The sequence below is a fragment of the Enhydra lutris genome, unplaced genomic scaffold (genome assembly GCF_002288905.1).
Source record: "Enhydra lutris kenyoni isolate GAN:26980312 unplaced genomic scaffold, ASM228890v2 scaffoldscaffold30, whole genome shotgun sequence".
Lineage (NCBI taxonomy): Eukaryota > Metazoa > Chordata > Mammalia > Carnivora > Mustelidae > Enhydra > Enhydra lutris.
Window position 1 is genome coordinate 12,649,731 of NW_019154114.1, and position 27,381 is coordinate 12,677,111.

At 43.4% G+C, this 27,381-nt stretch overlaps 1 protein-coding gene across 2 annotated transcripts in view; it reads right to left on the reverse strand.

The window, feature by feature from the left end:
• Positions 1-27,381, reverse strand: part of LOC111152950 (ADAM metallopeptidase with thrombospondin type 1 motif 18) — a 136,335-nt gene that overhangs the window by 23,607 nt on the left and 85,347 nt on the right. For both annotated transcript variants that reach the window (XM_022511698.1, XM_022511699.1), the window contains 4 exons: positions 23,125-23,297; positions 19,102-19,232; positions 18,180-18,303; positions 17,005-17,249 (listed from right to left, as the gene is read on the reverse strand). In XM_022511698.1, coding sequence (XP_022367406.1) covers positions 17,005-17,249; positions 18,180-18,303; positions 19,102-19,232; positions 23,125-23,297 — 673 coding nt within the window. The remainder of the gene's footprint in view (positions 1-17,004; positions 17,250-18,179; positions 18,304-19,101; positions 19,233-23,124; positions 23,298-27,381) is intronic.

The following is a 27,381-nucleotide window of genomic DNA, read 5'->3' on the forward strand; positions in this document are numbered from 1 at the left end:
AGAGGGGGAGATGAACCATGAGAGACTATGAACTGCGGGAAACAAACTGAGGGTTTTAGAGGGGGGGGGGCGGGGGGGATGGGTGAGCCTGGTTGTGGGTATTAAGGAGGGCACGTAGAGCATGGAGCACTGGGAGTTACACGCAAACAATGAATCATGGAACACTAGATCAAACACGAATGTACTGTACAGTGACTAACATAATAATTTTAAAAAACCATTTTAAAATGTTGCTGTGAACAGCAGGATGTGCTTAGGGAAAACAAATGACACATTAAAGTGTCATTACTATTAAACAAAGCCAATCAAGATATCAAGTGTCCCTCAGCCTCCAGTACAGCTAGCCATAGAGAATTATCAGTGCCGCCAACAAGAAGAGAATTTCCACGATCTCCCCCATGACCTCTTTCTGCATCTGCACCCATACACGTCAGCCCTCCTACTCTCACCCACGACGCCTGACCCCAGCCCCTGTTTAGTCTGAGTTCTCCACCAGGCTATTTTCCCTATAGTAAAAATCCCTCAGAGAGTTGTCTTGACTCTGTCTCCGTATCTGTTCTCCTCCCTCCATGATCCTTCTGGATCAGGCGTCGCCCCCAACACATCACTGAAACCGTGCTCTCAAGGGCGTCCTGCCATATCCAAGAGTTGATGGGCCTCGTCTTACCAGACACAATCGATCACTTCCTCCCTGGTTTGCCACCCGAAGCCCATTCTCTCAGTTCTTTTCCTGCCCCACAGAACTTCATTCCTCACATCTTTGGAGAATCCTCCTTATCTCCTATCATTATGAAAGAGACCTCCAACCTCTTGACCTCTCCTTTATCTCTACACACGCCTTCATGGGATTTCATCCAGTGCTTTGATTTTAGGTGCGGTTCACATGCTTCCATTCCCAAATCCATCACTCCACACCGTATTTTCCAAGAGAACATTCTGCAACGATGATAGCGGACCAGAATCCCGTTTTGCTCCATGTGGTAGCCACAAGCCACAAGCCACACGCGGTTTCTGAACATAGCACACGACTATGACTAAGTAAACCTTTGCATTTAATTTAAATCTAAACTTAAATAACCATGTGTGGATAGCGGCTGCCCTATTGGGCAGCAGAGCTGGAGATGAAACCCATCCTCTGAGGTCCATATTCACACATTCAGCCGCCTGTGAAGCATCTCTCCTTGAATGTTTAAAAGGCACATCAAGGGGCGCCTGGGAGGCTCAGTGGGTTAAGCCTCTGCCTTCAGCTCAGGTCATGATCCCAGGGTCCTAGGATCAAGCCCCACATTGGGCTCTCTGCTCAGCAGGGAGCCTGCTCCTCCCTCTCACTGCCTGCCTCTCTGTCTACTTGTGATCTCTGTCTGTCAAATAAATAAACAAAATCTTTAAAAAAATAAAATAAAATAAAAATAAAAGGCACATCAACATACGACAGTGAACTCGTGACTGTCCTCCCGGTACCCTGTTCTTCTCAGTCCCATGTAATGGCAACCAGTCCTTTCAATTGTTCAGGCCAAGGTAAAAAGTTGGAAGCACCCCGATCTCCTTGGTCTCACACCCTCTGTCTCGTCAACCAGGAAATGGCATTCTCTTCATGTCCAGTGCACCTCCAATCTGACCCTGTCTCCCTTTGCCTGTCACCACTGTGGCTTCCTTGGTCTAAGCTTCCCTCATCACCTCTTCTGATTTCCATGCTCATGGCGCTCTAGGGATGAGGAGAAGCCATACTCTCCAGGAGAGAAGATAAGGCCGCGCCATTTTAGCATTCTGAAAGTCACTTGCTGACAGTTACTAGAGGGATGAAAACCAAAATGCCTTCGAACCTGCAAGTCAAATCAAAGGAAAATCAAAAGCTGCTGTGAAATCTGGGGTGGGTTGGGGGAAGGGCAGATCACATGACTCCCTAAAGAAGCTTTGTAGCCATCACTTAATTAATCAAGTATCTTGTGACAATTTCTGCCAAGAAGCCACAGAATCACAAAAAGAATTTAAGTTTTCTTTGAGAATTTCTATTCCCCTCAAAGGGGCAAATTTTTATGTTGGGTTTCCCATCTACCTTCCCTCACACTTCAAACAGATATATGTAAGGATCTTCTGAAGGACAAAATTTTCTAAATTAAAAAATTTTTTAATTTAAATTCTAGTTAACATACAGTATAATATTAGTTTCAGGCATACAATATAGTAATTCAGCAGTCCCATACAACACCTGGTGCCCATCACAACGGGTGCCCTCCTTCAACCCCATCACCTGTTTGGCTCCTGCTCACTCATCTCTCTTCTGGTGACTATCGCTGTAAGACTCTGTTTCTGAGTCTGCCCCTCTTTCTCTCTGTTGCTCTCTTCGCTCATTTGTTTTGTTTCTTAAATTCTACATACGAGTGAAATCATTCGGTATTTGTCTTTCTCTGATGGACTTATTTCACTTAGCATAAGACCCTCTAGCTCTATCCAGGTCCTTACAAATGGCAAGATTTCGTTCTTTTTTATGGCTGAGTAATAGTCCATCCTATGTACATACCTCTTATATAGCCATTCATCAATTGATAGATACTTGGGCTGTTTCCATAATTTGGCTCTTGTAGATAATGTTGCTGTAAATATCAGGGTGCATGTATCCTTTGAATTAATATTTTTGTATTCGTTGTGTAAATAATCGTGCAATTGCTGGATTATAGGGTAGCTCTACTTTTAACTTTGTGAGGAACCTCCATACTGTTTTCCAGAGTGGCTGCACCAGTTTGCATTCCCACCAATAGCGCATACAGATTCCCCTTTCTCCGCATCCTCGCCAACACATGTTGTCTCTTGTGTTGTTGGTTGTAGTCATTCTGATTGGTGTGAGGTGATACCTCATTGTAGTTTTGATCTGGCTTTCCTTGATGGTTAGTGACATGGAACATCTTTAAATCCATGTGTCGGGTGCCTGGGTGGCTCAGTTGGTTAAGCGACTGCCTTCAGCTCAGGTCATGATCCTGGAGTCCTGGGATCGAGTCCCGCATCAGGCTCCCAGCTCCACGGGGAGTCTGCTTCTCCCTGTGACCTTCTCCTCGCTCATGCTCTCTCTCACTGTCTCTCTCTCTCTCTCAAATAAATAAATAAATAAATAAAACTTTAAAAAAAAATCCATGTGTCTATTCGCTATCTATAGGTTTCCTTGGAAAAATGTCTGTTCATGTCTTCTATCCATTTTTTAATTGGCTTATTTGGTTTTAGGGGGTTGAATTCTATGATTCTTTAAAATATATTTTAGACACTAACCCTTTATCGGATATGTCATTTGCAAACGTCTTCCATTCAGTAGGTTGCCTTTAGTTTTGTTGAGTTTTCTTCACTGTGCAGAATTTTTTATTTTGATGTCATTCCAATAGTTTTTTTTTTTTTTTTCGCTTGCCTCAGGAGACATACCCAGAAAGATGTTGCTATGGACAGTATCAAAGAAGTTACTGCCTATGTTCTCTTGTAGGATTTTTATGATTTCAGGTCTCACATTGAGGTTTTTAATCCAGTTTGAATTTATTTTCATGTGTGGTGTAAGAAAGTAGTCCAGTTTCATTCTTTTGCAGGTGGCTGTCCAGTTTTCTCAGCGCCATTTGTTGAAGAGATGGTCTTTGTCCCCTTGGATATTCTTTCTTGCTTTGCCAAAGATGAATTTACCATATAATTGTGGAATCGTTTCTGGGTTTTCTGCTCTGCTCCATTCACCTATGTGTCTATTTCTGTGCCAGTACCACACTGTTTTGTTTGCTATAGTTTTGTAATAGAACTTGGAAGTCCAGGATAGTGATGCTTTCAGCTTTGCTTTTCTCAAGATTGCTTTGGCTATTCAGGGTCCTTTCATACAAATGTGTACATTCCATACATATTTTAGGATTGTTTACTCTAGCTCTGTGAAAAATGCTGTTGGCACTTTAATAGGGATTGCATTAAATGTGTGGGTTGCTTTGAGTAATACAGACATTTAAACAGTATTTGTTCTTCCAATCCATGAGCATGGAGTGTCTTTCTACTTCTTTCTGTCACTTTCAGTTTCTTTCCTCAGCATTTTACAGTTTTCAGGGTACAGATCTTTTACCTCTTTGGTTAGGCTTAGTCCCTCTCTTACTATTTTTCATGCAACTGTAAGTGGAACGGATTCCTTCATTTCTCTTTCTATTGCTTCATTACTGGAGTATAGGAATGCAACAGATTTCTGTATGTTGATTCTGTATCCCATGACTTTACTGAATTTGCCTATCAGTTCTAGTAGTTTTTTGAGGGGAGTCTTAGGGTTTTCTATACATAGTACCATGTCATCTGCAAATTGCAAAAGTTTTACTTCTGTCTTGCGATCTGAGTGCCTTTTCTTTTTGTTGTCTTATTGCTGTGGCTAGAACTTCCAGTGCTGAGAGCAGACATTCCCGTCTTGTTCTGACCATAGAGGAAAAGCCCTCAGTTTTTCCTCCCTTAGGATGATATTAGCTGTGGGTTTTTCATATGTTTGTTAGTATGTTGAGTCATGTTCCCTCTAAACCTACTTCGTGGAGGGTTTTCCCCATGAATGGTGCTTGCACTTTTGTCAAATGCCTCCTCAGTGTCTACTGAAATGATCAGACGGTTTTACACTTTCTTTTATTAATATTAAGTATCATGTTGATTGATTTGCCAAAATCAGACCATTCTTGCAACCCGGGAATAAATCCCACTTGATCATGGTGATTGATTTTTAAAATATTTTGTTGGATTCTGTTTGCTAGTATTTCATGGAAGATTTTTCTGCCTACCTATCAGAGATACTGGCCTGTAGTTCTCTTTTTTAGTGGGGTCTTCCTCTAGTCTTGGTACAAGGCAATGCTGGCCTCATAGAATGAATTTGGAAGTTTTCCTTCCTTTTCTAGTTTTCGGAATAGATCAAGAATAAGTGTTCATTTGAAGAGTAAAATTCTTGTGCTTTCTGTAGAACAGCACCAAACAGAAGACTGGATTCCAAGAAGGCAACTAATCCATTTCATATTATCAAGTAAGATTACTTAGCCAGCCAAAGCAAGAAGAGAAATAACTTATATAACTTCCTATAAATACTCACAAGATTATGTGGCATATAGGACATATCATTTATATTTTGTCTGCTGAACACATTAATGCATGCAGTGAGCACATAAATGAATAAAAGATTCTCCACTTTAAAAAATGAAATGACTTAAGGCTTGACTATAATGTCTACGTAGCTGTAAAGTCACATGCAGAGTCATGTGCACAATCACGTAGGCTGAAAAACAATATTTGTACAAACCAGCAGAAAGCGGATTTAAGAGTCTAACATCAGCTCATACAGGCCTCTGAAAGGCAGTAATTATTTAAACAAATAGACATCAAGGCCAAGTACATAAGAGATGAGTATTTGCCAATTATAGCATATTATTTGCTTCTCAGGGATAATTAAGGTATTCTCTGCCCTTTTCTTTATGCTGTATCAAGGAACGAAGTGACCAAGAGCAGAATACACACCAATCATTGTGTCTCTCACAGTTTGGTGCTTGTAAATAGTTAATCCTCTGGAAACAGGTCATCTGCCCAGCTAATAGAATCTCTGTTGGTCAGGCTTTCACCTTGTTCTTGAGAACAGAACTTTGTTAAAAAAAAAAAAAAAAAAAATCAATCCTACCCTAAAGAACGGCTGCATAAATCGTGGGGCCTGATGCAGAGTGAAAACACGAGGCCTCTTGTTTAAAAAAAAAAAAAAAATACGGGGGCACCTGGGTGGCTCAGCTGGTTAAGCATCTGCCTTCGGCTCAGGGTATGATCCTGGGGTCCTGGGATCAAGCCCTGCGCTGGGAAGGGAGTCTGTTTCTCTTTCTCTCTCTCTGCTACTCTCCCTGTTCATGCTCTCTCACTAATAAATAAATAAATAAATAAAGTCTTTAAAAAATTAAGAATTTCAAGTTAGTGACAGCAGAGCACTAAATTGAACACAGAGTCCTTCTGAGCATGAGGCTCTGTGGACGCTGCTGGTCCCACGTCCACGAGCCCAGCTTTGCCGGACCTTCCGGTGGTTACCTGCCCCTGTTTCAAGACACGATTTTAGATCGTCCAAATTTTTAATGACCCTGTGGTCTAACACTGATGTCACCGGCCGTTCCTATCCAGAGACCATAGCCTCTGGTCAGGAGAGCCTGCCCCTAAGGACCTCAGTGTGACCATGGCCATGCCTTTGAGCACAGACTGTCCCACCGGGGCCAGACGGGTACCAGCCAAACAGCTGAGACTCCACCTGAGGATCAACACCGTTCCTGCCACTCCCATCTATTTTAAAGCATTTTCAGTGACCTTGCTGAAAGCAGTCAGAAACTGCTCTTGGCACTAGCGGAGAACACAGCCACCCTCCAGGTCCCGGGAATGCCACCCCACCCTGGCCCGCGGCACAAGGTCACAGTTCTGTTCTGAGCCCCCCCACGCCGCGTGTCAGCCTGCTGGGCGAGCTGGTGAACGCACACATTTACAGAGACCGCCAGCGATTCAGTCTACTTAACTGGACTTAGTCCAGAGAATTTTCCAGCCAACTGGCACTGGATCTCTAATTTACAGCTGGCAAGCCACCTCTGTAACTACTTCCAGGTCCTCAGTAGAACTGTTTAATGTCCACCTCTAACACACGAACCACCTGACTTCAGACAAAACATTCAGCAGCTCTGACCGCAGGGTGCAGAGTTATAAAATTTACAGCTTCTTAACTTGGAAAACCACAGCCAGACTGGACTCTACCAACTGTCCACTGAAGTGGGGGGCTCAGTGTCTGCTTAGGGCACACAATGTTAAAACAAAGGACCCACCGAGTCATCTTGGATAAACGGCTTTCTTTCGCTCCCGCTTTTCATTTACAATGTTAAAACTAGAAATGCCTTTAATCCGTTTTGTAATTTTTTTTTTTCATGTAAGGCCTTTTATTTTTTTAATCTTTATTTTTTAAAGATTTATTTAATTCATTAGTTTGCGGGGCGGGGGGGCGGTGGTGAGGGCAGAGGAAGAGGATCCCAAGCAGACTCCACGCTGGACATGGAGCCCCGGGTGGGGCTCGATCTCAGGACTGAGCAGAAATTGAGAGTCCGAGGCTCAACCCACTGAGCCACCCAGACACTCTTCATTCAAGGCCTTAAAAAAAAAAAAAAAGTCCTAATTCTCTCAAGTAAATTGGAGACTTGCAGATAGGCTTTGATGGCTTTGAAATAAGAGCGGTGCTTAGTGTGGTTCTTCCACGCCAAAGGATTGTACGCGTCTCGACTCATTTCAGGGCCACCAGCTACTGAAGTGCAACCGTGGACTCAAGTCTCTGATAAGGTCTGACTCCAAAACTTGACACCTTATCTCTTACCACATTCTTTCTCCAACTCTGAAACACGATGTCTAGGACCACACTTCAAAATTCTAAAAACTGTGGGAGCCCTGGGAAGCATTCTGTCCCTGGGCTTCAACAGCATGCTAGAACATTTGCATCGCGCTTTGGGTTCAAACCTGGAACTTGGATTTCTTGACCGTGCTCCGGTGTGGTTTAAGCACATGTGACTTTTAATCTCCTCAATCCATCTTCCCCTGGGTTTATCTGGACGTTTTATGAACCCGCAGTTGTGACAGCGGAACTAGGATAGGTTCTGTAGGCTGGCCCTTCCGGATGAACTGTGACTCGCACGGGACCTTACCTGTTGAGCAACACTTGGGGAAGGGACAATTCTGTGGTGTGGAGTCCTGGTTTTGTAAGGGGCTGTGATTTCTGGAAGCCCCTGTGATGTCACAGCACTGCCTGTTGTCTCTGCCTTGTTTTGTTCCAGGCTGGAAGGACACCACTGGGGATCAGCAGGGCTATGCTGGCGGGTTGGGGTAGGGGGTTCAGCTTGGACGACGGCAGTAGCACAAAGGCTCTGCCAGGGACTGGGAAATGCATCTATGAGGCAGCTTCGACCCCGAGCCTCGACAACAGGTCTAATTCCACCCGCCTGCATTCCTCGGAGTTGAATGAAGAGAAATAGTGTCCTCCGACCCGTCACACAAGTATTTGCCAGGAATTAACGGGGGGCCCACGCTTCAAACAGCCGATGGTAGCCTCTAGACAAATGAGGTGGCATCAGGACAGCCCTTCGGAATCGTCCTCAGGAGCCTGAGGTTTCTCTCATCTGTTCCGAATTAATTCTCCATTAGGTCTTTGCCTCTTTTGGGTTTTGTGTCTTCCCTCAAGTCCATGCTTCTTGGCTCCTCTCCTCTCCCTTATGCTGTTTTTATCTTGAGGCCCATTTTTACTCACATCCACCACTCGCCCCAGGGCAGGGGGTGGTGGTGGTGGAGAATTCAGACAGCAGGGACACCAGGCAGGAGCCCGATGACAAGGTCACACCCCGGCCGCCTCACCGATCACGGCGCCCGTCCACCTGCTCCCCGCTGCCCTGCCATCCCCGTCGGCCTCAGCGTGGAAGAAGTTGTGTATTATAGTAATTTTCCTGAGGTGTCTTTTTCTGCCTTGAAACTGGCCTGTGGCTCACGGATTTCTCCCTCGCTGGCCTCACTTAAGGCAGCGGTCGCTGTCAGTGGCAGGACTCTCCCCTGTCACGCTCTTAAATGCAACGGGCTTCCCACGAATTCAACATCCCTTGTGCTGCTTCCCACGGAGGAAGCAAGTCCTCAACATGCAAGAGGGCTTCTATGTTTAAGAATTTTCAAAAAGGAACGAATGCCGTCAAAACACAGGGGATCCTATTTCAGTCTCCAAAGAGCAACCTGTGTGATCACATCATCCTGAGTCCTGTTTGTCGCGCAGAGATGAGGCGACTGTACAATGACACAGTCACGATGAGTTTCCTCCCCTTCCCTCCCACGGCGGGGAGGTGTGATGCCGAGTATGACTGGGTTGTTGTGTGTGTATTCGAAAGAGAGAGGGAGAAAGAAAGTGAGGGAGACAGGAAGTCGAAGAAAGAGCCAGAAGGGAGAATAGGAAGAAGGAGGGGAGAGAGGATGCATCAACTGGCAAAAAAGCTAAATTTCAGTCACTTCTAAAAAATGTGTCATCTCTAAGGGGACACCTTATCATGAAAAAATTGTGTGTTTTTTAAAAGATTCATTTGTTTGTTTGGGGGGAGAGAGAGAGAGTGTGCAAGTGTGTGTGAGCTGGTGGGGAGCAGAGGAAGGTCGGAGAGAATCTCGGGCGGGCTCCACGCTGACCTCAGAGCCCAGTTCAGGGCTCGATGCCAAGACCCTGAGATCATGACCTGAGCTGAAACCAAAAGTCGGACACCTAACGGACTGAGCCACCCAGACGCCCCAATTTTTTGTGTTTTTAATTCTTATGACCAAGGTCTTTTATAACTTATGTTAAACGGGCCTTTTGCTCAGTGCTTGGACAAAGTACAGAATCTATGACCTTACATGACTCCTATCTCAACCTCAACTTGGAAAAAATATTAAGTTTCCATCTATCCTCAAAAAGCCTGACATCTGTGTACCTCAGATTAAGTGACTATTTTTCTTTTTTTTTTTTTTTTAGATTTTATTTATTTATTTGACAGAGAGAGAGAGAGAGAGATCACAAGTAGGCAGAGAGGCAGGCAGAGAGAGGGGGAAGCAGGCTCCCCGCTGAGCAGAGAACCCGATGCGGGGCTCCATCTCAGGACACTGGGATCATGACCTGAGCTGAAGTAAAGGCTTTAACCCACTGAGCCACCCAGGCGCCCCAAGTGACTATTTTTCAACAAAAGCATGTGTGAATTTCAACTCTGATGTTCCGTTTTCACATTTCTGTGAAATTGTTCAAAATGTAATTCCTTGGGTGCCTGGGTGGCTCAGTCCATTAAGCATCTGCCCTCGGCTCTGGTCATGATCCGAGGGTCCTGGGATCGAGCCCCACATCAGCTCCCTGCTCAGTGGGAAGCCTGCTTCTCCCTCTCCCACTCCCCCCCTGCTTGTGTTCCCTCTCTCACTGTGTCTCTCTCTGTCAAATAAATTAAAAAAAAAAAATTCCTTACACAACACACACACATACTCACACACCCAAACTAGCTACATGGGGGTAAAGAAGTAATACGTTTAGCTTTCCTTGTGTTCCCAAAGCCAATAAAATAAACCCAAGTTGGTGCAGTCCATACATAATGTCCAAAAGACTTAGCACACAAGCTGACTTTTCAATCCTTCGGAAGACTAATGAGCACACTAGTTCAATAAGAAAGTCTTCAGATTTTATGCCAGACTTATGTTGTGGGGAATAGTTGAATAGAAGAAATATGTGGAAATTATCTAGTTTATAATATCTGTCTCTGTAGTGATCTCAGAAAGCATATGATTGCCAAATCAATATTGATTTTTTTTTCTGGGGTGTGTGTGTGTGTGTGTGTGTGTGTGTGTGTGTGTGTGTATGAGTACTTTTTCCTGGGCAATGCATAAATTTAATACACGGTCCTGAAAATTAGCTTCTTTTCTTCCAGACATTTACATGTATATATGTAAATGTACTTCAAAATAAAAACTTGATTGATTGACTTAAATAATGCCTTAAAAATTTAAGGCCTAAGACAATCATATAAATCCTTGATTACCCTTAGGAGTTTCCCTTGGCCACCGAGGAAATCAATGGGGCCAGCTCTGTTTAAACTGACATCCACCTGTTGCAAACATTGAAACATGTGGAGTCAGGGTTCCAGGGAGAATGAATGTAACAGAGACTGCATTTTAAATTGGGTGACTCAGTGATAGAACTGAAGGTCTGTTTTCCATTTAGTTTAAACTGAGCTCCCCTATGAAGACATTCTAGAAGGTTTCGACATGTAAAAAGAACCAGACACAGAAGACACTTCTCTCTGGTCTTGGGCCATGTGCTTATTTCTTCAGGTTAACTGACAGCAGTCAATTATTCCCAGGATTGCATTACCCTTGCCTTGCACTAGGCTATGCCCACAAAAAAAAAAAAAAAAAAAAAAAAAAAAAGTGAAAAGATCTGGTAAATCCACCACCCAGGGAGGGCAAGTTGCTACTGTCCCACATTAAGCTAAATCTGTTGTAAACTAACCGGTCAGCAACTTCTTACATGCACATCATCCACTCTGGGAAAGGCCAGCACTTTAGGAAGCCTACTGATTCCTCAAATATAATTTAGGAGATCAAATTTCAATCCTTTAAGTGCTATTCACTTTACTTAACTTGAAACTGTACAGTTTTAAGACTAGTCTTAAGAGATGATGAAATCCAGTGGTTTTTAAAACGCGAACTGCAGAAGTTCAGATCTCTTTAGAGAACTTCGGATTGCGACCGTGGTTTGGGACAGCAGGGGCTGGAAGCAGGTGAAGGAGAAGGCTGGCCTCTCGGCCTATCCCTCCTGACTTTGGTCAGAAGTTCTCCTTTGGTTTGCTTTATTGATATTATTATTATTTGAGTATAGCTGGCACATGATGTTATATTTTTTCAAGTGTACAATGTAACTATTCAACAAGTTCATTCATTATGCTCTGCTCCCCCCTTCCCAAACGCAGCCACCATCCAGTCATGTGTTTTCTTCCTCACCTGCATGTATGACTTCTCAAGTTGGAAAGAAGATTCTATTCTTTCAATGAATGAATATATTTTATCACTGGATGCCATTTATTCAGTAAACATTTTGCGGGGGAGAGGGGTTATCTACAATGTCCCAGATATCGTGCCAGTTGGGAGGCCACAAAGAGGAGCAAGTCTTCTTTCTGTTCTTATGGGGCTTGGGGTGCTATAAAAGCCTTTCAGGACACTGCCCTAGGATGTAGGGGAAGACATGAGCCTAGCCTCATTTCTCAAATAAGAAGACTGGGACCCAGGGAGTTTGACTGACTCATGCACAGCAACATAGGGGAATAACAGAACCCACGGTTTATATATATCCCTGTTCTAACCCATGTTGCTTCCAACACGAATGGGATCCACATCAACACTCACTCGTTATAGACCACAATGCTTTGGCAACCTAATTTATGTCATAACCATTTGTGCATCTTCAATGCCTCAGACAGGACTGGGCATATAATGGGCACCCAATGAATGTTGGCTTAATTTTCCTTTTATCAGACATGGAAGCAAAGAAAGGAAAACTGCTCTGAAGGTAGGTATCTAGCTCAACACACACCAGGGTGGTTGAAGATGGGAGCTAGCTAAGATACTGGGAAGATCTGATTGAGACATATGAAGGAGAGAAACATTATCCATCCCTCCCCCCCAGTGCCATCCCCACGTATTTTGACAAACATACCCTTCTGCTAAATTTTATACTATAGTAAGAACCTAGTGAACATTCAGTAATTTTAAGAGGCCAAGAGAGAAAGTGCTTTTTTTCATAGACTTATACTTTCTGTGGATGGAATAGCATTTTTCATTTTGGTAGGTTCCCACACTTTGATTCCAACATCCCACAGGGCTGTTAAAACACATTCAACATTTTTATATTGGAGTGAACATATTTTTGGCTCCCAAAGTATTCATTTTGGTTCAATCCATAGCTGTACGGAAAGGCACGTGAACTTTATTTAACTTCCTTTAAAGAATATAGTCATGGATTACTTGGATACAGATATATAGTTTCATTTTGGAAAATGTAAGTTATTGCTTATTGTGATTTTAAGTTTAAAAAATCACTGTGTTCTACTGAGTTTGGAAAGGTATGAATATGTGATAAAAATTGACCAGAAATTTGACGATGTCCCCCTGAGTGCAATAAAGTATAATTTAAATATTAAAGTCATTAACCTAAATTCTTTTAAAAGATAAAATAGACATAATACTAGGTTACTAGATTTGATTTTCTCTTTTTCTGCTAACATAGTTGCAACTTTTGAATGAAACCATAACTCCTTTAAAAATACAAGCAAGGCATGTCCAATTAATCATACAAGTTTCCCTCTAGATTATTTTCAGACAGGTCACATTCCTAAGATGTTAATTTAAGCTTTCTTCCCGTCTGTAAGTAGAATGAGTCCATAAAACAAGATTCTGTATAACAATAGCTAGCAAATGTGACCTTAATCCTTTGTGGCAAAACTATAGCCTTGTATTAATAGATATTATTGCTCTTATTCTATCCCTGTAATAGTAAAGAATTATTTAAAATAATACATATGTGGTTGGACCTAGGAAAGACTTTACATTTTTATAATTTTAGTTAGAGTTAGCCAGTATTTCTCCTTATATTTTGACCTATTTTTTTAAAAGATTTTATTTATTTGACAGACAGAGATCACAAGTAGGCAGAGAGGCAGGCAGAGAGAGGAGGAAGCAGGCTCCCCGCTGAGTAGAGAGCCCGATGAGGGGCTCGATCCCAGGACCCGGAGATCATGACCTGAGCCTGAAGGCAGAGGCTTTAACCCACTGAGCCACCCAGGTGCCCCTATTTTGACCTATTTTCAAGGAGGTGTCTGTCTTTGCAAGGAGAGAGGTGACAGACCTGGCCAATTTTGGAGAACTCCATCACCAATTGAGGTCCTCCTTCCCTTTCTCAAAAATCGCTCCATCAGGAAAAATTAAAGACCTGATAAACATGCCAAAGATTGTGGGTCAGGGCAACATAATATGGATGAATGAGATAAGCAGTTGTTTAAATTAAGCAAAGCATAAACAAAAATCCTTAGCCCCAGGCTGGTACAATGTTCAGTGACAATATGTCAATTATCTGGTTAATTTCATCACTGCAGACAAAGCCAGGGGATATTATTTCAGGTCCCAAAGATGAAAGCAAGAGGGAACTCTGTTATTCTGCTTTGCTTGTTCCTTTATTTCTTGTCTTATTCTTTGTTGTGGTTTTCCTGCAGATAATATATGTTTAATGGCAAACCTTAAATTACAGGCAGGATTGTGAAAACCTCCTCGAGAAGCTTTGTGTTTATGAACAAGACTGGAGAGAGAAACAATGACCAAAAATGGTTGCTTGTCATGAAATAGTAAAACATGTCTTTCTCCCCGGGAGTGATTTGCACTTTGTTCTGATCGCTACGGCAGGCGCCGTGAGGGGCATCTCACCCCACTTCCTGACTTTAGGTCCTTTTGCAGCCACAGACCTTGATTTGTGTACATTTGCTCATAGATGGATCAAAGGCCTCTTGGCAAAACTAATGAAGCGTTGTTGCTCTAAAACGAATACCTTGCAAGCTAAATACACCTCTCGAAAGAAAATACAACCTTCCTGCAGAGAAGGAAGAGACGTTTCCTGCTCAAATACTTGATAGAAAAAAAAAAGAACTTTAGAAAAAAAAAGTTTTGAAAAAATATCCAGAAATCTTGAATCAGAATTCCATTTCTGTGCGTTAGGTTTAATGAAAGTTTAATTCCAGCGGTTCAACCCACTGCTGAGCTTCCAACCACCCTTAGTCCAGGTTTTTTTTTTTTGAAGATTTTATTAATTTATTTGAGAGAGAGAGAGAGAGAAACAGAGCATGAGCAGCGGGGAGGAGGCTGAGAGAGAGGAAGAAGCGGACTCCCTGCTGAGCAGGAAGTAGAAACCCAAGGAGGACCACAGATCATGACCTGAGGCAAAGGCAGACTCTTAACCTACTGAGCTGTCCTAGGACCCCTTTAGTCCAGTTTGATTTGGAGTTCCTGCTCTCATCTCTGAAATGGAAGAGTTGAGAGGATTGGGAGACTTTTTTCTAACTGTATGCAGCTTCTCTTCAAGTAAGTGGTGGGAGGTCTCTGAGGGATGTCCCACCACACAGACAGAGGTGACAGGACCTAATATCTCAAGTGACAAAATAATAGGAATTTAAATGAATTAAGTCATAGTCACCATCTAGAACCAAGGTTGCAAACTCAAGTAGCTACTGGGACCAGAAGTTCCCTGCTGTTAGGAGATGTTCAAATCTTGATTTTTGTAAGAAATCACCTGATATTAAAGCATCTATCCATTTTTGTTTCAGTATTTCACAGATGTGGGAGCTGGATGTGGCTGGTAGTCATGAGTTTGCTAGCCATGGTCCGAGATTTCGATTTTTACCAGTTTGTTTATGTATTTATTTATTTTAAGCAGACTCTACACCCAGCATGGAGCCCAGTGCAGGGCTTGAACTCATGACCCTGAGATCAAAACCTGAGCTGAGATCAAGAGTCAGATGCTTAACCAACTAAGCCACCCAGGCACCCCCTTGAGATCTAGACTTCAAAAAAATACATATGTGAGAAGTTCAGAATGCAAAGTGATGAGTGGTTATACCATTATGTGACAAGGTCTTTGTAAGCACTGAACTTGTCTTCAAGTATCCTTATAATAACCCTAACACTTAGCTAGTATTGTCCACCCATTTTATAAATATGGACATGAAGGGACAAGGATGTTAAGAATCCTAACCCGATAACTTGTTCAAGTTACATAGTTAGTTGAGAATCTGTCCTCTTGGGGCTCCTGGGTGGCTCAGTCAGTTAAGTGTCTGCCTTTGGCTCAGGTCATAATTCCAGGGTCCTGGGATGAAGCCCTGCCTTGGGCTCCCTACTCAGCGGGGAGCCTGTTTCTCCCTCTGCCTCTGCCTGCCGCTCTGCCTACTTGTGTTCGCTCACTCTGTCAAGTAAATAAATAAAATCTTAAAAAAAAAAAAAAAAGATTGTTCCTTTTAACCATACTAGGTATACAACATCTGACTTAGAATCCAAAGAGACATGTTTTTTTCCTCAACGGTCTTCTACTTGTCTTTCTTAGTAAATGTTTAAAGGCAGTGCATTAAATACTACTAGTTAAATTAAGCCGAAGTTTCCTTTATTTGAGAAGAGAGCGGCATGACTGGAGTGTAGACATCATACTTATAGATGGAGGGAGGGGTGCTGGGGTGGCTCAGTCGGGGAAACGTCTGACTCCTGATTTCAGCTCAGGTCCTGATCTCGGGACATGGAGTCTGCTTGAGACTCTCTCCCTCTCCCTCTGCCCCTCCCCCGCATTCATACACTCACTATCTAAAAAAATAAATAAATAAATACTCGTAGATGGAAAACACTCGGACTCCAGCTCAGTTCTGCTTTTTCCCTAGCTGTGTGTTAGGCAAGCCTCTTCACCCGTCTCCCACTTCACTGCTTATTTTTCTAGCGAGTTGACGAGGCAAGTTTTCTCTCCCAATTTCTAGGTGAGAAACTGAAACACAGGAAGATGATCTGGAGTGTCTGGTAACCTCGGCCCTCGCGAGCACGGCTCCCACACCACCTGAGGCAAACGGAACTGCCTCTGGGAGCAGCGATCGGCCCCACTTTGCGCACAGAAAACGCAACCTCAGAGACACCGACGCAGATGAGGAAAATGAACGTGAGATGCTTGTCCGCAGAGTCACCAGCAGACAACTGGCACACCAGGACCCACTCATTTTTCTTCTCCTATCTTGAAGGAAACAAGAACCCAACCCACACAAGGAAGGTGATTTGCTCTGATTAAAACTTTCTTGGCAGGGGCGCCTGGGTGGCTCAGTGGGTTAAAGCCTCTGCCTTTGGCTCAGGTCATGCTATCAGGGTCCTAGGATCGAGCCCCACATCGGGCTCTCTGCTCCATAGGGAGCCTGCTTCCTCCTCTCTCTCTGCCTGCCTCTCTACCTAGTTGTGAGCTCTCTGTCAAATAAATAAATACAATCTTAAAAAAAAAAAAAAAAAAAAAAACAACTTTCTTGGCATTCAAGCAAGTGTTCTTTCTACTCTATCATTCTACTGGTCCCAGGCCAGGCGACCGGTGTGCTGAGTAACTCCAATGGGCTATCCGAATGGCAGACGCGGACAATATGGAATTACCTAAAAAGCATTCCTACTGCGTTCCTTAGCATTCACGGCAGTCAAGGGCAAGGCTGAGTGGTAGGCATGTAGGTCTGAAAATCTGTGCATTCTCTGAGATCCACTGGCCTCCTGCTGTCTTCCCCAGAATGGGGATCCTGTCTCTTCCTCTTTGCACTTTGCAACTTAGCTTATTAGGAAACAAATCTGAGCTAAAGGGAGAGGCGTTCTCCAAGCTAGCTCGAAGGGGGGCCATCACTGTAAACGTAGCAGGAGGTGTAGAGCGCTAAACGAACAGAAGGGGCTTACTTCAAAGACCAGCGTCTCGTTGGTGGGTCCTGGCGCATACAGGCGTTCTGGGTGGTTGAAGGTCCGCTGGTATTCAAACACGGTCCCAGCAAAGGGGAACTCTCCGGGCCAGTCGATGTTCCAGCCCCCCGTGAGGTAGTACTTCTGACCCAGGCTTCTGACTGCAAGGTGACTGGAAGAGAGCTGCAGCTCCTGGACCTCGATGCTTCGGGCCCCCACTGGGATGGTGACGACTGGATAATATGCTAAATGGGAAGAACAGAACAGTGCTGTTTTCCATGATGCACACTGCAGAAATGGGGCTGAAAATGTGCAGAGAAACAGCGATGTCCACTTTTACAGAACAGAGTTGTTGAATCATGAACGGACATTCATTCCTACTCTACGGAGTACAGATAAATAATTTTTTTCATTTTTCAGGAGGAAGGAACACCAGAAAGAAAGTGTGTGCTCCTTTCCCAAGCACGTGTGTGTGGACAAGAGGTACACACTTCCTCCTTCCAGAACAACCAAGGCCACGAAACTCAAGAACCCTTTTTATCTTTAATCTACTCGGAAGAAACTTAGCGCCATGACCTCAGTAGTGATACTTGGGCAACAGGGCTCCAGGTTTCATTTTACTCAAGATTCGTTTAGATCATTGCTTCCAATAGTCATCTGATGTCGTGAGTGGGGATCATGATTCACATCTTGAACTGTAAGTTTCAAAATCCGTTCCGTGTGGGGCGCCTGGGTGGCTCAGTGGGTTAAAGCCTCTGCCTTCAGCTCAGGTCATGATCCCAGGGTCCTGGGATCCAGCCCCACATCGGGCTCTCTGCTCACAGCAGGGAGCCTGCTTCCCCCTCTCTCTCTGCCTGCCTCTCTACCTACTTGTGATCTCTGTCTGTCAAATAAATAAAATCTTTAAAAAAAAAAAATCCGTTCTGTGTTTACCAAAGGCCTGTGGGACATTAGACACACGGCAAAGTAAAGGGCATTTGATCGACACATCTCAGAGTTGTGCGTGTTGACGGAACTCCTCACACTGAGAACCCATCCTCCTTGTTCTTGGGAGGTATCAAAGCCATTGTCCTGTGTGTGTCAGGGGAGCTGGGAAACAGCTCGGTCATGGCCAGCGTTGACGGGAACTTGCTCAGTGGCAAAGCCACAGTGATGAAACCACAGGCATCTCTTACCGTTGGCTTTATGCTGATTGAGGTACAGGCCTTTGTAAAACTTGCAAGTCGAATTATCCCCTTTGCAAACACCACATGCATCCAAAACTGCTTTAGAGCCAAGTTCATGATCGCATCCCACTGGCTGTGACAAAAAACAAAATAAAATAAATAAAATAAAATAACAACAACAACAAAGTGAGAAAAATCAGAAAAGCCAATGGCTACGAATAACCAAGAGATAATGGGGGCTCTACCTTCAGAACATTAGAAAGATAGTACAGCTTTAGGGTTAAAAGCAGAGCCTCAAGTCTGGGGGTTCAAATCACTCCTCTGCCTTTACCAGATGCGGGACTAGGGCAGTTGCAGAATGCATCAAAAGTTTGCTGGGACTCCTCATCGGGAAAACTGGAACCCCAAGTCACTGCTGCTACTAGTGGCAGGTGAGCTGATTTGGGCCAGCTCTCCTGCTGAAACATAAAATGCTGAGCCCCCCACATAATCCCTCCACCCTCACCACACACACAATGGAATTAAAAGGAAGACCAATTGGCAGGAAATAGTAGTCCTATGTCAAAACACGTCTGTGAGGCTCTGACCACACAGTGAACACACTTAGCAAACATGCAGTGGAAGTTCACTGCTCTCCTTTACATTCTTATTTAATTTTTGCAACTACTGCGTGGAGTAATAAATACGTCATCCTCTCCATTGCATACTTGCGGAGACGGGGGAAGAGGAGCTAAGAATGTCAGATGGTCCTGCAGAGCGACAGTGGGGACGTTAGAGACAGTCTACGCATCCAGTTTGCAAACACTGGCCTTTTCCCCTAAGCTGCCTTTTCTCCAGACACAGAATCTCTTGTGCCACTTCTCACGGTACACGTTTGGTAGGAGGAAACACAAGCGTGATGACACAGCCCAGAAAACAAAGGTCCTCTTACTTCACAAATCCCATCGATACAAACATCCTGTTTGTTTGGGGAGCAAGGAGTTCCGTCTTTCACCTTGCCAGACATCGCAAAAAAAAATTCGAAGTTCTCCGCCTTGCAGTACAGTTTACATCGATCTGCCTCTAGAAGCAAAGAGATCAAGACAGGACGTGATCAGGAGGAAATCACAGGGCAATGACATGATGGCAGAAGGATGAATTAAATTTCTTTAGAAAGCGATCATGAGGGGCGCCTGGGTGGCTCAGTGGGTTAAGCCTCTGCCTTCAGCTCAGGTCATGATCCCAGGGTCCGGGGATCGAGCCCTACATCGGGCTCTCTGCTTGGCCGGGAGCCTGCTTCCCTTCCTCTCTCTCTGCCTGTCTCTCTGCCCACTTGTGATCTCTGTCTGTCAAATAAATAAATTTAAAAAAAAATTAGAAAAAAAAAAGAAAGCGATCATGACTAAAATGGGAAATGTTACTAGTTTTGTATGTGGGTGTGGGTGTGCATGTACAAATGTACATATATGTGCTTTTAAAAGCAGGAATCCTGTTTGCGATTTAGATAAAACTGTTTTGACACACAAAATTGTATTTTTCTAACGCTTCGTAATAGCCACAATACACATAATTGGTGGGTTATACAGCTACTCTCCTTCGTTAGCAAATATTTCAGGCTTCATAGGACTTATGGTCTGCTGTTGACAGTATGTAAAGGAAGGAGTGTTTCGTGTTCCAATAAAACTTTATTTTTAAACAAACAAAAACCGGTCAGATTTGGCCCACAGGCGATAATTTGTTGACCGTGATTAGGGACATGGATTACTTCAAAATCTATTCAGGCAGTTAAGAGAAAAAATTTTAGGTCCTTTGGGGGAAAAAAAGGGCCATATGGTTTATGTTTATAAAACATACAGAGAATAATCCTATCATGAAAAGGAAGAGGACCCAAATAAACTAAACCTAAAGGCTAAAAAATGTAACTTTTATTGACTATAAAGTCCCTGAGAAGTCTCTGGTATCACAGGCAAAAAGAAAAAAAATGCAGTATTTCTACAGAGCGCTTGTATCAGAAAGGAGTTATGCCAATTTCCTAAATACAAAGCGTTCTTCTTGGCCAGCAGCTCCAGAGGACATTTCTCCCAAGAGACCGTCCGTGGGCGACACCACACAACAGCCCTGACAACATTTGTACAACGAACGTGTAAACAGTCTGCAAACCGCTGGGCTTCATAAACCTCTCGATAAAAGACAAAGTCAAAACTTAAATGTGAAAGTAGTTAGATTATCGTGATCCAAATATGCAGATGGGTCGATAGAGTGAAAGTTTCTCCTTTACCTAGAAATCTCTTTGAATAGCTTTATTAAACACCTCGTAATTTTTGCATCAGAGGTTACGGAAGACGTTATCGATGCCCTTTCTTTTTCTCGGTCATGCCCAGGAATGAACAAGTTCTAAAAAGTTCAGTTTTACCCACAGAGGCTCTGGGGCAAGTTTCTCAACTGGTCTATTGGAAACACAAAAACCTCACTACTGTAAGACAAAGACTGTCTAATTTATAAATGGTCTTCCCTCATTCTTCCCAACCTGCATGAATGCCACCAGACCTTCAAGCCATGGTCAATGTTTCCTTATCCTAAGTTCATATCAGAAGGAGAAGAGGGAGAAACAAAAGGCCTTAATTTTTCTGTCTCCCTGGGCTGGGTCTCTTCTCCTTGGTGTAGTTCCCCCCGCATCTAGCAGAATGTCTCCCATGGGAGAAGTGCTCAGTAAACCTCCGTTGAGCAATTGAATGAAGTGGCATGCTCCCTACTCAGTCAGGCTGCCATTAAATTAGTGAAAAACTTTTGAAACCAAAAAATATTTTACATGTTACAAAATGTATGTGCTTCACTGTCTCGTGTCGTGAACACAGAACCTATTTAAAGGGTGCTAACAAAAAACACATTGTGTAAACACAGCATTTGAATGAAAGACGCGATGAATGTGGGAAAGACCAAGGGATACCCAAGAAAACAGAGCAGAGAGCAGAAGGGGAAGTGAAAAGGAAGGACAGCAGGGTCTGGGGGAAAGAGCCACACATCTGTAAGAATCACGGAATGACGGGCGTGTTCTACCAAGAGACAAGAAATCTTCAAATGCTGGAAATGAAAGCAACTGCAGGTGTTCTATCTAACGGTCCCTGGGCACCTGTTTGTGCAGTGCCCTGCCTAGATCAGCGCACGGTTCCTGATAGAATGCCTCCAGTGATGGAGAGCCGGCCACTCAGAGACGGGAAACACCTCCATTAGGGACAGTTGATGCTTGTTTATTCACTCATTCATTCTGAAAATTACAAATACGTGCCAAGGGCTGTTCTCAGATGCTGGAGGCCCAAGCATGCTCAAAATGGACGAAGGCTTTATCCCGTGGAACGTGAATTCTTATGGGGAGCGAGATAATGAATAGCAACGATGGGATGTAAACTCAGGCATGGGTAAGAGCTACAAAGAATAGAGCAGTTTAGGAACGGGAGGAATACCTGAAGGAAGGATATTCTGAGCAAACTAGCAAGGGAGGCCTCCCTGAGGAGGTGTCATGGCGGGGAAGGTCTTAGCCCTTGAATTAACCCTGTCTGTCCTCTGAAGTGATTTCCAATTACTCTAAATCCTTCTCTAGTTTACTACCTCTGGATATTTGCAGGTACCTGTTTTCTTCTCTCTTTTTCTTGGCAAGTTTCCATATGAGTCTACTGAAGAATTTTTTTTTTTGAAATGCATGTCTTCGCAGCTTTGTCATTGAGGTCCGAGAGAAATGACAGACAAGCTAAGTTCGCAAGCACACGTTTGTTCCATCAAGCAAGAAAGAGGCGTACCATGGAGTATTACTTTTAAAAATGGCTGAAAACTCATAAACAAACCCTGTACATATTCTCTCTTACTGCAACTCGAAACACTGGAAATAACAATAAAGGGCTGAGCTTCTACTTGAAGAAAGACGCACCTAAAAGTAGACACTTACAGACTGCTCACTGCGGTTGCTGAATTTTCATGCTTGTCCCTCTTGTGCTTTCAGATGCCCACTGATGACCCAGAACCACACAGTGCTCCTGCGATGGCTGGGCTGGTCCTGGGCCGAGCGGCACTATCATCCCCCTTGTTATGCCCCTAACTCCACTGGCTTCTCTATGGTGATCGACAACATGCGTTCATTTTGAGATTTTTGCCCAGCGATGGCCCTAGTCTTATCTCCCCCACTACATTCCGTGTCTTCCCATTCTACCTGTGTCCCCTAGGGGTTCTTACTTATCCTTTCTCAAGCAAGGAAGGCTGAGTTTTGATAAAGCAAGGGAATGGCAATAATAGAAGGCAAACAATCAGAACGGTGACAGCTTTGTCTGCGAAGGTAATGGGAAGCACATTAAATGTGTACATTGCAACTAAAATAAATGCTTTGATACTTTGGTAAAACAAAAACAATTCAATTTAAAAGGTAAAATATAAGTCACAACTTTAAGTAATAATAAGCACTAGGAACCCAGTATGGAGACATTTTTAAATTCTTGGCTGTGTGCGTGTGTGTGTGTGTGCGTGTGTGTGTGCGCGCGCGCACACGCGCGTGCGTGGGTGTGTAATACCCTGCAAACAGGCCTTCCGTGTGGGCAATCATCTACTTGTCAATTGCTGAATATGGCTTCTCTATGGGGCATATATGGTTTCACAGGTTTTTGGTCTGGACAATTCATACCAATTGCAATTAACAACCCTGGGAGACTTAATTGCCAGAATGTCAAAGGTAAGTTTAGAAACATAAGTACATTCCAAACACAGGAACCCTTTGGCTTACAGATGTGGGGGAAAAGGGTTATCTTGTGAAAAAAAAAAGTATGGAAAAATAAACAAAACCTATGGAAGTGAATGCAAAACTGGGTCAGGACGGGTCTAGGGGATGACGTCAACACCAAAACTCTTATGTACGCAGCAATTTCCCCGTGTGTTCATCCCCGTTACTGTCCCCGTAGAGCCCTATTTGTTGGAGGTACAGAGACCAAATTACCTTCCACTTTCGTATAGGGTTTCCACTGGTAGAACCATCCACGGAAAGGTTTGCTGTTGTGCTCTGCACACTGCTGGGCTCGGAAATCCAAGCTATTTTCATTACAAGGGTTAATATGGCACAGCTGATACATACGGCTAGACCCTGGACAGAACTTGCCACCATACTGAGGCCTAAAAATAAAATGAAAGGGCTTTAATGCAAGCAAACAGCGGGCTATGAGTCACAAACAATAATGTAAGGAGGGACAGTCAAGGTGACCATTGTATATAGTCAAGGTGACCACCTGTATACACTGCATGTATACAGTCTATTACAGGAAAGGAAATAATGGAGGACACAATATGCCGTGTCCTTCCTTGTATCCATGGTAGGCAGAACCCGTCCATCAGGGACCCGCTCTTTCTTTTCCCGATACAGCTCTTAGGGAGGCATTACCACTATTCAGCAACCGGAACTGGCATATTAGAGAAAACTGATGCCAGTTTTACATTTTGGCAATTTCTTTAAAGAATGATGAAAGCACATTCTTGACACTCCTCGTGTTACCTGTGTTAGGGAAATTTATAAATGCACCCGAGTGTTCTCATTAATGTAGACAGATGTGTGTCTGCGTGCTACACACACTAAACACACACACAACCCAACCTGGTATCACAGCTCTTCAAATGTGGACCCAACCTACTCCCCAGCTTTCCTCCCATTTCTAAACACCCCCAGCTTCCTCCAGGGTGCTGTCCACCTGCTGCCACGCAGAAGGTCAGGGCACTGAAATGAAAGAGTGGGAAGCCCCATCCGCCATGTCCTCCCATCCAGCTCTGCCAGTCACCGAGCCCATGTTCTGATTACTGGCTGACTATTGTATATTTCACCCTGGTCGATCCTCAACTGTGAACAGAAATTCCCTTGTTTTCATCTGCATAATCACTTTTTAACTTTGTAGGTGGCCTGTTCCTCGCCTGCCAAGCACAATGGGAAATGGATTTCCAGAATAGGGAATCCCAGTAGAACATAAATAATTATGATCTAATGGCCGGCTCTTTAAGCTCTTGGTAGGTAGACTGCAAAGACCAGAAAGCAATCTAAAGGAAAAAGGAGCATAAACCAAACTGAGAATGACCAATAAAAGCTTATCCAGCTTCTTCCAGGCCCAAAGCAATTGCTTTTTTTTGTGCTTTTCTCCAAAGGCTAAAACCCAACTATGGATCATCTCATACAAAAGCTCAGTACAAACATGTAACATGAAAGAAGGCTCCAGGTTAATAAATTTGTGTGATTAAAATTCCTTGTCTCTTTAGGAAGCACAAGAATGCTATAAAACACCCCTGGATTTGCTTCAACCTATTTTATCAAATCCTCATGCAACTGTTTGCTGAGATGGATTCAACAGAAACGGGAAGTGTCACGCCGCCAGAGCAAGATTTTTTTTGCTATTTCAAAACACTCTGGAGCAACTACTTAAACATTCAGCAGCCATTGTGCTACATCAAATCCCAGAAGACTTCTTAAATCATTATCTGAAAAGCACTTAGAAAAACCTTAAAGGGCCCCACCATAGCTTTACTATTCCTGGTCATCTTTACAAAGCGTATTTAAAACTTTTCTTAGTTTAAGACATTCTGTCTGCGATTTTATAAATAATCTTCATTTAGACTCCTCAGTTTCGAGAAAGAAAAAGAGGACAACATGGGTTACTTTTTCGACTCAGAAACCGTAACATGGCGATCTCAAAACCTCCATACCACCCTTTCATTTTGTAGACGAGGTGAAAGATGGGTGAGAAGCCTCATAAAACTTGCCGAATGATGGTCACATAGCTAGCAAGACACAGGGCACAGCTAAGCTCCTCTACCTTTGACTCCCCAGGATCCTTTCCCTGCCCCACTCCACCTGGATTTAGCTGAGTTAGGCAGTAGGGGCCGGCAGGGGAGAGGAAGACAGTCAGGCACGATCGTTAGGGAGTTGGCCTTTTATAATGAGACCGATCTGGATTTAAATATTCTCTGCCTCTTCCCAGCTTATCTTTAGGCAATTTTGTTTAACCTCCTAACCTGAAAATGGGGGCAGATATGATGATTAACTGAGATAATGTTTGTAAAGATTTCACAGCTGAGAAAGTACAGAAGCAGTCCAGAGGCCATCAGTAGATGAGTGGATAAAGGGGGGGGTATATATACAATGGAATATTACTCAGCCATCAGAAAGGATGAAACCTTGCATTTTCAATGATGTGGACGGAGCTAGAGGGTATTGCGCTAAAGGAAATGAGTCAGAGAAATGCGGAGAAATATGATCTCACTCATATGTGGAATGTAAGAAATAAAACAAATGATCATAGGGGAAAAAAGAGAGAGAGATGAACCAAGAAACAGACTCTTAACTCTAGAGAACAAACTGATGATTACCACGGGGGAGGTGGTAGGGGGAAGGGGGTAATAGGCGATGGGGATTAAAGACTACACTGATCATCATGAAAAAAATAAAATGACAAAAACAAACAAAGGTCACAAAATAAATGAGACACATTCTTTAAAAAAATTCAGGGCTGAATCTAGGGCAGAGTTAGCACAAATCAATCATAACTTTAAAGTGCTTTCTGGTTCTAATGACTAGCAAGAATTTGTACTTTTCCATCAAATCCTCAAATACACGTACTTTTTTCTGCAGCTGTAAACAGGAGTATTAGGATAAATTGACAGAAAATTCTACCATGACATTCTTTGGTGCAACAAGATTAAAAACAAAAATATAAACAGTCAGAAAACAGATGTCTGGGAATATGATTTTATCCTTATATGAGACCGATATAAAGGATATTCGTTTTTACTTCTGCGTAATTTATCACGTCCTGGCTACAAATGGTTACAGTATTGGCTGGCTGATCAACAGAACCAGACAGCCAGACAGACAGATGGACTCACTCCTGGGTCCCTCCGGACTTTCTTAATAAGAATATATGATAAGAGGATCCAGAAATCAGTGTTTTTTTAAAGCACACTTGGTGATTTTGATAACCACCTGAGCCTGGAAATCACTGGTTGAAAAATGGGCTGGAGATTTAATTCAATTATTTTTCCATAGCTAGGACTCTAGTGGCATATTATTTTTTTTTTTCTCAAATAGACTTGCATTTTAGGAAAGTTCTAGAATGCCTTTGCATGTTTCGTTTTCACTTTAATTTTTGCAATTAATTTTCTGGAACAGACTTTATAGAAATTCTACCAGGCTCCTTTAGACTGTGATAACTGACTAGTCAGGCAACCAGAAAGAATGTCAAAGGATGAAAACTGTTGGCTCCTGGTCCGACTCTACCACTACGAGCTTGGTGACCCCGGCAAAGATCACTGCTCTGGGACCCTCTGCCTGCCCTGGTTACTCACTCATCAGATAACCGGATTGGACAACAGGCTGGAACTCCTGCGTCTGTTCTAGGTAGACTGGGAAATGTTTCCAGGTGCCTGAGGCATAGTAGGGTTCAGGAGAAAACAGAGCTTCTATCCATTAAAAATTATGTCCACCTCAGGGCTGCCTGGATGGCTCAGTTGGTTAAGTGTCTGACTCTTGGTTTCAGCTCAGATCATGATCTCAGGGTTGTGAGTTCGAGCCCCATGGGAGGCTCTGTGCTGAGCTTGGAGCCTGCTTCAGATGCTCTCCCTCTCTGCCTGTCCCTCCTCCCACTCGCAGGCTCACTCGCTCTCCCTCCCTCTAAATCAATCAATAAATAAAACCAAAAAGGTCCACACCAGACATGGGAAAAAAGAAGCGCCATGTGTGTGTGGTACCAGTCATTCCAGAACCAGGGAACCTTTAATCCCTTTGGAAGCCGAAAAGCTGGGTAAGTCCATGAATCAGCCTGGAGGAGTTCACTTTTATGAAACAACACATGTTCTGGGAAAATCAGCATTAACGTGAAATAAAAGGTCCCCCTGCTTCTCACGTGAGAAAATGAAGCTGGTTGGGTGAAGTGATGTGAACGGACTGAATGTTTCAACTGAAGCAAAGAAGAAATCAGTAATTTAAAATGGAGGGCGGGGGAAAAAAACCCTCAGTTTTCCTACAACAAAGTGAAATAAGAACAGAGAACAACTAATTCAATTGCCTGGGGGTGGCTGCTCATGTTCTTGTTTTATTTGTGAGGCATAATTAAAGTAAACAGTGTCCGAGGAGCCTCACGCTTGTTGAAATGATAAAACGGCACCAAATGGAACTACACTGGTGATTCTTTTATGAGGCATTTCTAAAATTACAGTACAATAT